Genomic DNA, 14636 nt, shown 5'->3' with positions numbered 1-14636 from the left:
AGAGTTTGGATACTAACCCTTTATCCTATATGTCATTTGCAAATATCTTTTCCCATTCTGTCAGTTGCCTTTTAGTTTTGTTGATTGTTTCCTTTGCAGTGCAGAGGCTTTTTATCTTGGTGAGGTTCACTTTTACTTTTAATTCCCTTGCCTTTGGAGATGTGTTGAGTAAAAAATTGCTGCAGCTGAGGTCAAAAAGTTGTTGCCTGCTTTCTCCTTTAGGGTTTTGATGGTTTCCTGTCTCACATTTAGGTCTTTCATCCATTTTGAGTTTATTTTTGTGTATGGTGTAAGAAAGTGGTCTAGTTTCATTCTTCTGCATGTTGCTATCCCATTCTCCCAGCACGGTTTGCTAAACAGACTGTCTTTTTTCCATTGGATACTCTTTCCTGCTTTGTCAAAGATTAGTTGGCTATACATTTGTGGGTCCAATTCTGGGTTCTCTATCCTATTCCATTGGTCTATGTGTCTGTTTTTGTGCTGATACCATACTGTCTTGATGATTACAGCTTTGTAGTAGAGGCTAAAGTCTGGGATTGTGATGCCTCCTGCCTTGGTTTTCTTCTTCAATATTACTTTGACTATTTGGGGCAAAGACTTGACTTTCAAAAGAATGTTACCTGCAATTGTGTAGTGTTTGTATGTGCCCATTGGATCAAGTGTATTATATCTGTGGATTCTGTAGTCAGTATTCTAACCAAATGTTTGTGTGTGTCATCCAACAATTACCAAAGTGGGAAATTAAAATCTATTCTGGTGATGTATTTTTCAGTTCTTCTTGCAGTTTTATGTAAAGCTACTTTATTAGGTAATCCTGAACTTTGAGGAACTGAACTTTTTACTAGTCTGTAGTTCTAGGAATACTTATATGCTTTATAGCCTGTTTTGATTGATATTAAGAAAGTCATGCATTTTTTTCCTTTTGGTTGTTATTCATCTTGTGTATAATTTTTTTTCTCTTTTTAGTTTCAAACTTCCTGTGTGTACTTCTTGAAACTATCATAAAGGGAGATTAAAAATCCCTCTCTGATATTCTTTGTCTTCACTAGAACATGCTAGTACAGTCATTTTTAAAATCTTGTAGACATTAGGGTTACAGTATAACTGTTGTGTCCGTTTAGGCAAATAATTCAAAGGATTAACCAATATTTTATCTTCAGGGTTGTAAAAACACAATTCTCAAATGAAGATACATGCTAGCATTTGTTAAAATTTTATTCAATGTAGTAAGGAAGGATCCAGAAGGAAGCCAAATTGCTGATTGTGTGAGAGTGTCTGAGGAATAAGGATTTATATAGTCAGTTGGAAAGGAATGTGCAATAATATTGCCAAGTTACGTACCAGATGGGCCAGCTTTATATGGTGTATAACCGTGTCGCCTCTGGGTTAGCTTCTCTGCTAGACAATAAAGTCCTGACAACCTTCTGTCCCTCACCTGGCTGGCTGTGAGCTGTCCATACCTCCAAGGGCTGAGGACTGTTAAAAATTCTGTAGCAGCAGGGGTGCCTGGGAGGCTCAGTTGGTTAAGTGTCTGACTCTTGATTGTGGCTTAGGTCATGATGTCACTGTTTGTGAGTTTGAGCCCCATGTGGGTTGACAGTGAAGAACCTGCTTGGGATTCTCTCTCTCTCCCTTTCTCTCTGTCCCTTCTCTGCTAGTGTTCTCTCTCTCTCTCTCTCTCAAAATAAATAAATAAACTTAAACTTAAAAAAAAAAAAAAACCCAGCTGGGGTGCCTGGGTGGCTCAGTCGGTTAAGCGTCTGACTTCGGCTCAGGTCATGATCTCACCGTCCATGAGTTCAAGCCCCACTTCGGGCTCTGTGCTGCCAGCTCAGAGCCTGGAGCCTGTTTCAGATTCTGTGTCTCCCTCTTTCTCTGACCCTCCCCTGTTCATGCTCTGTCTCTCCCTGTCTCAAAAATAAAATAAAATGTTAAAAAAAATTAAAAAAAAAACAACCCAAAAACCCAGCAAAGTTACATGCCCCAAAATGTCCAATGAGGTCAAGCAGGCTTCTTAGAAAACATTCTGGGATGGTTTAAAAAAAAAAAAAACCAAACAATCATCATTTTGCCTGTATTTAAGTTTGGGATGAAGTGGGTTTTTTTTTTTTTAATGTTTATTTATTTTTGAGACACAGACAGAGTGTGAGTGGGGGAGGGACAGAGAGAGAGGGAGACACAGAATCTGAAGCAGGCTCCAGGCTCTGAGGTGTCAGTGCAGAGCCTGATGCGGGCTTGAACTCACAATTGTGAGATCATGACCTGAGCCAAAGTCAGACACTTAACCTACTGAGCCATAAGGCGCCCCTGGAAGACTTTTTTTTTTTTTAAAGTAATCTCTATGCCCAACGTGGGGCTTGAACTCGCAGCCCCAAGATCAAGAGTCACATGCTCTACTGACTGAGACAGCCAGGCACCCCCAAATTTACATAAATGGAATCATATAGTATGTACTCTTTTTTGGTTTGGTTCTTCCACTCAGCATAATTATTTTGAAATTCATTCATGTTGCTGTGTATATAAATCATTCCTTTTTACGCTGAGTAGCATTCCATGGATCGGCTGTACAATAATTTATCTGTTCACCTGTTGATGGACATTTGGGTTGTTTTCAGTTTGGAGCTATTACAGATGAAGTTGTTACTAATTCTTGTTCAAGTCTTTGTGTGGACATGTATTTGCATTTCCCTCTCTCAATTTCTTTTCTTTCATTCCCATCCCCCATTTATCTTCCTCTCACATGCAACCTTGCTAATATGTTTGATTTGTATTCTTTTGTTCATATGTATTTTTATAAAGTGATTACTGTTTTGTGAACATCTTTTCGTCTATGAAAATATTTTACTAATCCAGGTACAGAACTGGTCTTTCTGTATTTAGTTTGGGGGAAAAAAAGGGGTGTTCTTGTTTTTGTAACTTATTTTTCAAAAATATATGAATTTGTCTTTGCTATAGAATCAAGTTCAGTTCTCATTGCTCAATACCAGGCAAAGCCATGGAGGCCCTGTGTAATGACCGTGGAGCACCCTAGGTCATTTGCTTGCCTCATGTCAATTTGAGCCCTGGGAAAAAACCTAGACCCTGAGTGGTTGCATGGGTAGGGAGGCATGGCCTGGACTGTTGGGTTATCTGCAGAGGATATTGTGTAAGGAAAAACAAATTTCTCTTGTATTATGCCACTGAGATTTGGGGCTATTTTGTTACTGTAACTTTGTCCTGTCTTGCCTACTACAGACTGAGTACAGTAACAAAGGAAACACAGTGAATAGAAAACTAAAACAAGATAGACAGTTGGTGCAGTATATTTGCAATCGCAGTAAATATGACTTGGTTATATTTCCTGATAGATATGAGATAACCTAGAAAGAACTAAAAAAAAATCCAATGTTAAATACAGGAAAGTAAAGTTGAAAGTAAAGGGATGGAAAAACATATCCTAGGAAAATGCAAAAAGACAGGAAAGGATATTGCTCCCAATATCAGTATTAGACAAAATGTAATTCAAGATTATAAAAGGGGCACCTGGGTCGCTCAGTCGGTTAAGTGTCCAACTTCGGCTCAGGTCATGTTCTCATAGTTTGTGAGTTCGAGCCTACGTCAGGCTCTGCACAGACAGCTCAGAGCCTGGAGCCTGCTTCAGATTCTGTGTCCCTCTCTCGCTCTGCCCCTCCCTTACTCATGCTGTCTCTCTCTCTCTCTCTCAAAAATAAATAAAACATTAAAAAATTAAAAAAGGATAATAGAAATGTTCATATTTATAAGATTCATATGATTAATATTGAGCCAATTCTATTTCTGACAATATAACTTTGAAATATTGAAAGTAGAAACCGATCTAGAATAGAAGTGTTTGATGAATTTGGAACCACTGTAGGAGATTTCCACGACTCTTTCAGAAACAGAACCGATAAACAGGCTTTGCAGGACTCACTGGGCACACCTGTGACTGTTTCTCTTTGTCTTTTTGAACCTGTTCCATAGCTCTGGTTCTTTCTCTACCTCTGGTCCTGTTACTTCACTGATTCCCTCTGGTCACTTCCAGATGCAAACAGGTTTCAACTCCACAGTCCCAGTGTCCAGTTACCTGCAATAATGAAAATATTGAACATGAAATAAAATTAAATCTCCCCTACTGCAGCTGGGATGTGCTTTGGAGACCATGCTCTGGGGACATGACGTAGTGCTGTGGTCTGCTTCTCTTTCCCAGTTGCCAACTGAGATGTCTGAATATGCCAGGGGTGAGGAGCAGGAGTTTGGAGATGGTCCGCAGAGAAGAGAAGGAATGATAGGATAGGCCTGGTACCGTCGTAAGAAGGAGACTGGCTGTCTGGGCCTGGTGACTGACATTCATGTGACTTATAGGGCACTTTCCTGGGTTCTCCACACCTCACATGGCTCTGGTGAATGTGCTATCATCTTGCATCCTGACCTCCTTAGCCTTTGAAGTCTTCCTCCAGCTCTGCTTCTGCTGAGGTCTCTTTGCCTTGGGGTGGATGTTTTGTCTAGAATCTAACCCCATACCTATTCTTTCCCACATCTGGTCCAGGAGAAACAGTCAAACAAGTTTGAATGGTGGCCTAGCTCATGGCAGCAGAAAGCTCCAATGTCAGAGCATCAATAAGTCATGATTCTTGCTCTTTAGATTTTGGGGAGCGTTGGTCAGATGGGTCTACAGTTTGAGCATAATGAGTAAGAGATAATCCTTTGTCATGTTAAATTGCTGTAACTTGTGACCACAGTATCGCCTATGCTCCACTAACTGATTCAGCAGAAACCAGGGAGGGTAGGGGGCGATAAGCTGGATAGCATGATGCATAGAAAACATGAAATAAGATGGGATGGTACCCCCACCCCTTTTGATATAAGGCTCCTCCCTCACCCTGCCCTTGGGGATTGGAATCGTAGCTTGGTAGCAGACAAAACCAAAGAAATCCTCTTCACGAAGCCCTCTGATTTGCTATGCTCCTTATCTTGACATATTTTTTATATGAGTGAAGGGTGCCCTGTGGATGGGCTCAAGAATCACATTGTCAGGTTACTTAGATATTATTTTGTAAATTTTTTTTCTTGGTTTGCTCTCTGAAATGATTTTGTGATCCGATTTCTATTGGGTCTTTGCACTTCTGTTGAAACTTCTAATTTAACATCTTACTACATAAATACAAATAATTAAGTTTATAAGGAATTTGAATACCCTCTCATACAGGTTTAACCAATACTTGGTAAGCCATTTGGTAAACCTCACTTTTAATTTAAGAGACGAAAATTTATAAAACCTAGCCAATGAAGAGCTAATACACATTCTTTAAGGATACACATGGAACATTCATAAAAGTGCACTTATTGGAAAGAAAATTGTGATAAGTTACCAATAGCAAAAAACATACCATTATGTTCACTGACTACTATGCAATAAAATTAAAACTAATCTTAGAAAATGACATCCAGAACACCTGGGTGGCTCAGTCGTTAGAGGGTCAGACTCTTGATCTTGGCTCAGGTCATGATCTCATGGTTCATGTGTTTGAGCCCTGCATCGGGCTGTGTGCTAATGGTGCAAAGCCTGCTTGGGATTCTATTTCTCCTTCTCTCTGCCCATCCCCAATTTGTGCCCTCTCTCTCTGAAAATAAACAAATAAACATAAAAAAGAAAAAAGAAAAAAAAAAGAAAAAAGAAAATGATATCCACCCTGTCATCTATATTGAAAAATTATACCTCAGTGTAACTCCAAAAAATAAAAATGAACATTCCTGTGAATTATGGTCGAAATGCTATGCATTTCGAAGTGAAGATTTTTGGCTTTAAATGCATCTATTAGAAAATAAGGAAGATTGTAGATAGTCTTAGCTTTCAAGAAATTCTAGAAAGGGAACAAAATAAATCCAAAAGAAATAGAAGGAGGAAATTAATAAAGAGAAGAACAAAAATGGGTGACAGAGGCAATAGGAATAAACTGAACTGATCATTCAAGATTGATTCTTAAAAAAAAAACAAACAGAAAAGGGAACAAATATTTGAAAACCTCAAAAAAAAAAAAGAAAGAAAAAGAAAGAGAAGGAATAATGTTGGGAACCTAGCTACAGACAAGGAGATTTAAAAAAAAGTAGAGGAAGAAGAAAAAGAAAGGAAGAAAAGACTATCTTTGTATCAATAAAGTGAAAACTTAGATGAAAGACATTTCCTATGGAAACATAATCAAAGTTGGCTCAACCCATGCATGAGATGGAAAAGGCATTTATGAATATCTACAAAACACCCAGATGTTACTTGTGAGTAAATATTACTAAATCTTCAAGGAATAAGAAAGAAATACCAAAAAACCAAAATGTTTCTAGGATGACCAACCAACTTGATTTGCCTGGGACTGGGGCAGATCCTGGGGTGTGGGACTTTTGGCTTTAAAATTGAGAAAATCCTGGGACAATTTCAGGAATTGTGTAGACAGATTGGCATGACTCTGATATCAAAATGGGACAAAGGTAAGAAGAAAATTGGGATCCAAGTTAAGTATTAGCAAACTGAATCCAGATGTTTTAAAAATAAAGTAATTTGGCAAAAAGGAATAGATGAAAGTGTTCTGAAATTGATAAAAAATAACTTCCAGAAATAACGGGAAACCTCATGCTTTGTACTGAAAAACATTAGGGAAGTCTGGGTGGCTCAGTCGGTTATGCATCCGACTCTTGATTTTGGCTCAGGTCATGATCTCACGGTTCGTGAGTTTGATCCCTGAATCAGCCTCTACACCAAGCATGGAGCCTTCTTGGGATTCCCTCTCTCCCTCTCTCTCTGCTCCTCCCCACTTGTGTGTGCACGAGTGCGCGCACTCTCTCTCTCAAATAAACAAAAAAATAAAAGTGTTCTCAGTATGGTAGAGAACAGACAGTATATTTGCTTGACATAGCACAGGAGATATTATCCAAGATAACCAGGCCAAAAGTATGCAAACATTGGAGAGGAAGGGACAAAACTGTAATTTGTAGATAATATTACTGTCTATGATGAAAAGCCAACCATTGATGAAGAAACTATTACAATGAATAAAAGAATTCAGCGAGGTGGCTGGGCAGAGTTCCTAATCACTAAGAGTAACAAAGTAGAATACATAGAAAAATAACTGATACTATTGGGTGCTTTCCTATGTGACAGACTCTGCACCATGCACTTGTGGTATGGTTTTTTATTTGATTCTCAGAACAACTTAATGAAGTATATCTATTGGTGTCCATGATTTGCCAATGCGGAAACTCTTTGGTCTGAGTAACTTGTGTGCACAGGTTTAAGTGGTAGAAACAAGAACTGAACCTAGGTATTTCATTCTAGAGTTTCCTCCGCTTTCCATAATAACTTAATTCATGATGACAACAAATAAATGTAAGATATTGGTGACAGGTACAGTTAAATGTCCTCCCAGATCCTTACGTTTTTTTCCCCCATGGTGTAGACTTACAGCCAGAAGCAGCTGCCCAGCCAGGGCATTTCCCAGACTCCTTTCCACCAAAGTGGGGCCATGTGACTAATTTGGCCAATGAAATCAGGCAGAATGATGTGTGTCACTTCTTGGTCAAGGTGGTTAAAGGAGGGGATGTATCTTCTCTGTCTTAATCCTTGCATGGCTGGGTGTCAACACCCAGGGCAATCTTAGAAACCTAGTGTTGAAGATGGCAAAGACTTTCTCAGCATGGGACCTGAATGACTATGTGAAAAAGAGTTTATAAGACAAAAACCAAACTTCATTGTGTGAAACCACTGAAATTTTGGAGTTCTCTTGTTATGTGAGCTAATGTTATGTTAACTAATACAAAATGTCCAAGATTTATGTGAAGACACTTCTAAAATTTTTGAGAAGAACACATGGGATTAGGACAAATGGATACCAAATGTCTGGATGAGACAACTGATTACTGCAAATATCATAATATTTCAAAATATTATTTACCCTAAATTTCTCTAATTTAAGTATAATAATACTTGACTAGACAATTTTATCATTTATTTGGAAAGTTAAACTAAGAAGATAAAAACATTTTGAAAGAGAACAATAAATGGTAGGAACTTGCTCTTTCACACATCAAATATCAAAGCCTATTAGAAGATTGTGATTAAATCATAAATGGCACTGGCACAGAAATTGACTAACAAATTGGTGAAACAGAACAGGTAGATCATGAATAGACCCACGGACATGTAAGAATTTGGCATATGACTAACTTGGCATTAAAAAAATTTTTTTTAATGTTATTTTTGACAGAGAGTGAGAGATGGAGCATGAGCAGGGGAGGGGCAGAGAGAGGGAGACACAGAATCAGAAGCAGGCTCCAGGCTCTGAGCTGTCGGCACAGAGCCTGACACGGGGCTCGAACTCACAGACTGCGAGATCATGACCTGAGATCATGACCATGATCATGAGCTGAAGTCGGACGCTCAACCGACTGAGCCACCCAGGCACCCCTAAGTTGGCATTTTAAATCAAGAAAGAATGGAGGGATGCCTGGGCTGGCTCAGTCGGTTGATTTTGGCTCAAGTCACGATACTAGGGTCATGGGATTGAGCCCTGTTTTGGGCTCCATGTTGACTGTGGAGCCTGGTTAAGATTCTCTCTCTCTATCTCTCTCTCCCTTTGCACTGTCCCCCATTTGCTCTCTCTCTAAAAAAGTATAAAGAATGGAGAAATACAAAACTTTTGTAAAGAAAATTGCCACCCATCTTGCAAAAAATAATGTTAGGTGATTTCACACTCAGATTATTCTCAAAAATAAACGAACAGGAAATATAAAAATAGTGTAAAAGGTTATAGGAAAATATATCCTTGGAGTTATGGAAGTTCATAAAGGAAGTTATTAAAAAGCCATAGAAAATATTTACGAACGATAACATGAAAATTAATATATAATGTATGGTAAAGGTGCCATAAATAAAGGAGAAAATACTTACTAAATATATAGCAAGCAAATAATTAATAATCAGAATATGTGAAAAAAACCCCACAAAACACCTAAAAATTTATTTAAAAATGACAACCCAGTAGAAGAATGGGCAAAAGAGTACACACCAGTAATTCACACAAATGTCCAAAAAAAAAAAAAAAAAATGCTCAGCTCCACTGATAACTAGAAAAATGCAAATTAAAACCCTAGCCCTAACCCTAACCCTTATATAAGGATATAATTTCTTGACCATTAGATTGGGAAAAGTTGAAAAGGTTGCTAATATAAAATCTTGGACAGAGTGTGAAGAAATAGCTATAGTTGTATTTTTGGTGGTATGGTTTTAAGGCACCGTATTTTGGCAACACTGTTAAAATTTTAGAAGCATGCACCCTTTGATACAATTCCACTTCTTGACTATCTACTCTAGGAATTGATTCACTTGTATATATGAAGAGTTATATAGAAGGGTATTCATTGTGGTAATATAGGTAATGGGAAAACTTAAAAATAACTCCAGTGCTCACCCTAAAGTGAACTACAGGACACTATGAAACTGGAGTGATGTGGAGATAGATAGGATACTTAGAGATAAGACACATCATCAAGTTAAAAACACAATCTTTATAATGCCATTTATAAAGTGTGAAAGGAAAGAAAACCATAAAATGAATGTTTATTTCTGTATGTGCTTATATATGTATGTAGATGCAGAGAAAAAGGTAAGCAGCAGGAGCCTAGGGGTGTAGAGGGGTTTTAGAGACATCTTTTACAATAAGATTGTATGTGTGTATTGCATAGATAATTTAATAAGTTAAAATAGAAAAAGATGTAAACACTGATGCTTCAACTCCAGAAATTTTTATTTGGATGGTTTTGGTGGGAATTGGTTGTGTGTGTGTGTGTGTGTGTGTGTGTGTGTGTGTGTGTGTGTTTGACATCTCTCTGGGTGATTTTGAGATCATTGGCTTGAAGATTGAGCTGTTGGCTATTGGAGATCACATATTATAGTCTTTAATTCAGCTTCTTATGTATTTTCTATAATCTGTAATTCCTTATGAAAATAAAGGCACAGTGCTTACTTCTGCAGGACATATACTAAATCTAGAATGACACAGAGAAGATTAGCATGGCCCTGCACAAGGGTGACACATAAATTCATGAAAAATTCCATATATTTGTTAAGATGATAAATTTTATGTTATATGCATTTTACCACAATTAAAAAGATAAAGGTATAAATAACTTAATTAAAACCATAGAGAAAGATTTCAACTAACAGGCCCTTTTGTCACTAACTCAAATGTTATCAGTCTCGGTTTAAACAAATGTTAGTTTTCCCCTTTGTCTTCAGGGAAAGCTCTAGCTTTTCTCACAGTAGCAGTTTTAGGTGTGAGGAGTCTCGAGCTGTCTGGGACCTCCCAGCATACTGAGTTTGCCTGTCCCCTGTGCCACGTTAATGCAGACCTCTTCTGTGCACTGCCACGCAGCCCTGGAGTTGAGGCACTATCCGCTCTGAAGAAGAGTTCTTCCCTGATCTCAGAGAAGCGTCTATTTACCTTCTGGTACCTTATTCTATTTTTTGTCCTGCTGGGAGCCAGAGAGAGGGCTCAGGCCATGCCCATGCCCAAGTGCAGTGATTGCCCGAGTGAAGTGAACCATGAGAAAAATGTCCTTATGAATAGGAATCAGCTCAAAAGTTGCTGCAGAAATACAGTTTTTAAACAGGGGGTACTGCCCTAGACTTGTTATATAAATTATACTATAAAATCTTCTAAATTCTGAATTCCAAAACACATTTGGCCCCAGGCATTTCTGATGAGAGCGCATTCAGAGGTTTGTTTGTTTTTGTTTTTGTTTTTTTTTTAATAAAAAAGGGTCTGTGGGTCTTTTATTTTTTTAAATAAAAAAGCTCTTAGAATAGTTTTTGGCACATAATAAACACCTAAAAATAAACTACTATTATTATGTCACATATAGCTTGGCCCAGTGTGGCTGTTTTGCTCATAATCCAGAAATCTTTGTCACATTCTGCACATTTAAACCCAGGAGAAGCAAGCACATCACCTTGTGACCAAGTGGGTGATGTTCCAATTCACCTTTAAAACACGACTTCCCTATCTGCTTACCATCTTTCTCATTTTTGGTTTTCCCACCCCCATTCCCAGCTAGCAAGACAAGGACTCAATGTTGTGCTTATCAGCCGGACACTGAAAAAACTACAGGCCATTGCTGCAGAGATTGGTGAGTGACCCAAAGAAATAAGGGAGATGTTTGTGGAGCCCACCAACCAAGTCTGTACCTGTAGAGGCCCTGTCAGCATTCCTAAGGCTGCTCCTGGAGCCTGATGCACTGGTCCTTCTGCAGGGAGCCGACTTTACAAAGTTAAGGGCAGGACACAAGTGGCATTAGTTCAGCAGGGATTCTGTGGGCTGGGTGAAGTAGGAACAGACACATACACACATAGATCTACTCTCTCCTTGGTGGAGTATCTTCATCTCTAGAATTAGTTCTGCTCATCCAGAGGTCCCAGCTGTTTTATTGCTTCTGCTACTTCCTTCAAAAGCAGAATCTGTTTGGGCATTTCCCTGTATCTGTGCCCTGCTCCTTGCAGGGAGTTGAGGGACAGTCCTTGCTGGTGGTTATCAGATTTTTAAAAAATATTTGATCCAGGGCTGCCATGTATGGTTGTAAAAGTTGTACACTGTACAACTCTATGAGGCAGCATTTATACTATAATATTTGATCATTATGATCCACTGCAAGGTGTTGTTAGTTAATAGTAATCATATCCCTTTTTAGGTATTTTATTTTAATAATTAATTATTAATTTAGTAATTTGTAAAATCCTTACCTCAAAAGAATGAGTCTTCAATTATGAAGACTTGTGAAGACTGTGACAGGCTGTCAGGGGATGGCCTTGTGTCTCTGGGGGAGATTTGGAATAGTGTGGGATGGTGGGAAGTGTGGGGCTGGGCAATCACACCATGGAGGCTCAGTGCCCTTCAACCAATGAATTCTGCTTTTGTTCCATGTCTGGATATCAAAAGTAACTTTGACCAAAACTAGGATATTCTTCAGTGTTTCTCTCATAATGCTAAGATGTGCTTTTTATTGTCCTTGAAAAGCAAGAAGTGTCTTTGGCCTGAAAACATCCCCCACCTGCCAAACTATGCCTCAAGATCACTTGTCCCAGAAATATTGGGCTTAACTCCAAAGCTGAGCAGGAAGCAGTTGCTGAACTCTACCTGTTGCTTTTACATCATTGAAGGCTCCTGCACAAAGCCAAGTCCACGTGGAATAGCAGAGCAAGCATGGACTTGGAGGGAGCAGAGTGTGGGTGTCTTGGGGCGAGTTAGCTTCTCTGAGCCCTAGTTTTCTCCTCTTAGCAATGGGTGTAATATCTACTTTACAAGGTTGTAGAAAGGTTTAAAATAAGATATTATATGTGTAAAAGCTTTATGAATACTACCATGTTGGACAAATGCAGAGGATTGCTCTGTCTATGCCACGGGGACCTGACACTGAGGAGAGGCAACATATCACTATCCTCTTATGGCCTATAGACCAGGGGTCTCATCCTTGAGCATGAACAGGGTCACTGGGAGGGCATGCAGGGTGGAGCCTGAGAATTTCTAACTCCACTTTGAGAACCATTGCATTAAATTTACTTTAGAGCATATACTTGTCATCAGAGTAACTCTCAGAAACACCAGAAACCATCACTCACAAATCTTTTAGCACGTTCCAGCATTTATCGGGGACTTTTTCGTGTTTCTAATTGGGATAATGGTTTTATCCTCTTAAAGGTCTGCTCAGGTAGTGCCAGGAGCATTGGAGAAGTCCATGAGCAAGGGAGGGATTTGAACTCCTGTTCATTAAAGAATAACTGTTGTCTCTAATGCAGAGTGTACCACAGGGAGTAGCGTGAAGATTATACAAGCAGATTTTACCAAAGACAACATCTACGAGCATATTAGAGAAAAACTTGAAGGCTTAGAAATTGGAATTTTAGGTAAGTAAATTGCAAAATGCAAAGCATATTATAATACTTTAGTAAAACAATTATCTTAGTGACGCTTGATTATTCTGTGGTAAACTTGAACTTAACCCATGATTGTCTTTTAAGTTGTAGCATTAAACAAAATATTACAGTTCAATTTTTCAAGAGGCATATTGGATTAACACATTTATGTATGGCTTTGGAATGTAGGAAACTAAGATACTTCAACCTTCCCTACCATATTTTATAATATGAAAATGATTTTTTTCCCCCACTGATAACTGATATTAGACAGAAAGACAGAATCTCAGAAACATTGGCCTTGGGGCACCTGGGTGGCTCAGTTGGTTAAGTGTCAGCTCTTGATTTCTGTTCAGGTCATGATCTCACTGTTCATGGGATCGAGCCCTGTGTCAGGTTCTGCACTGACAGCTCAGAGCCTGCTTGGGATTCTCTCTCTTCCTCTCTCCCTGCCCCTCCTCGCCCCACCCTTCATGCTGTCTCTCTCTCACTCTCTCTGTCTCTCAAAAACAAACAAACAAACAAACAAACAAACAAACATTGGCCTAAAGAGTTAGTTTAGCAAACATTGCTGTGATTGATTCATGAAATAGCAAGTGAGCATGTTTATTTGAGAATTGACTTTCTTATTCAGAAAACAAGATACTATTTTTTTTTCTGTGGTGACTTATAGACAAGATATTTTATGACCTGATACAGAGCACAGTCTCTATATTATACACAGAAGGAAGATTTGATTTCTAAACTTCCTGCTGAATTTTAAAAATAATGACATTTTTTACTAATAAAAAATGTAAACCACATTGTTGCAGAAAAACCAGAAAGAATCTATGAGTGCATAAATTGGTTAATATCTCCACAGCCTGAGATAATGTTCTGGTACATGTCCTTCCAGACATATACACACATATTTCCAAAGCTGGGATTAAATTTACATATTCTTTGGTAACAATTTTAAAAACCATATACCACAAATGCTTCCCCATGTCTTTAAACTTCTAAGCAGTCATAGTTTTGAATGGCTGCATTGCATTCTGCCATACGGCTGCCTCATGATCCATATGATGTGCTTCCTACTATTGGACAATTGTTTTCCCCTTCAATTTCCTCACTGTTATCAAATTATATTGCAAAGAACAGCCTTGAACATATTTTTTTTTCTGTCTGTGTTTCCTCAGGGAAACTTCCCAAGAGAAGAAACTTCTGGGGTTGAATATAAGCATTTTTAAGGCTTTTAATAAATATTTGCTACCAGCTCCTCTGACATCATTTTGTTTTGCCTTTGTCAGTCAACAATGTCGGAATGCTTCCAAACCTTCTCCCGAGCCACTTCCTTGATACACCAGATGAAATCCAGGTAGGCCTGGTCTCTTTCTGTGGATGGTTTCCTCTCACTGGGGACCGGGCCTCCTGGCTGGGTAGTCACTAGGGCCTGGGAAAGGGTACAAGGGAGGCTGTCTGGCCAAAATTCTGTATTCCAGGTGGATGTCTGTAGCTCTCCCTTTCTCTTCACCTAAGTACTTGCCACACAGGCAAGGGCACCACTTTTCATGACCATCTCTAGGATATAGACATCTTCCTCCTTCTCTGCACACCAAAACTTACCTGCCCACTGTCCCATTCTCTTGGGGCGCTGTGTTCTGCTTTATAATCTTTGAGGGCTTTGTGTTGGCTAACACATTTA

At 38.8% G+C, this 14636-nt stretch overlaps 1 protein-coding gene and 1 non-coding gene across 2 annotated transcripts in view; both read left to right on the top strand.

The window, feature by feature from the left end:
- HSD17B3 (hydroxysteroid 17-beta dehydrogenase 3) overlaps window positions 1-14636 on the top strand; it is a 48308-nt gene that overhangs the window by 19567 nt on the left and 14105 nt on the right. The window contains exons 3-5 of the mRNA XM_030293701.1: window positions 11097-11172; window positions 12836-12943; window positions 14242-14309. Of these exons, the coding sequence (XP_030149561.1) occupies window positions 11097-11172; window positions 12836-12943; window positions 14242-14309 (252 nt within the window). The remainder of the gene's footprint in view (window positions 1-11096; window positions 11173-12835; window positions 12944-14241; window positions 14310-14636) is intronic.
- LOC115500243 lies at window positions 10003-10108 on the top strand. Its single transcript, XR_003964479.1, has one exon. It is a non-coding gene; the product is annotated as a U6 spliceosomal RNA (small nuclear RNA).

Source organism: Lynx canadensis, chromosome D4 (assembly GCF_007474595.2).
Source record: "Lynx canadensis isolate LIC74 chromosome D4, mLynCan4.pri.v2, whole genome shotgun sequence".
NCBI lineage: Eukaryota > Metazoa > Chordata > Mammalia > Carnivora > Felidae > Lynx > Lynx canadensis.
The sequence above is the reverse complement of the archived record's forward strand: the minus strand, read 5'-3'. Positions and strand labels throughout refer to the sequence as shown.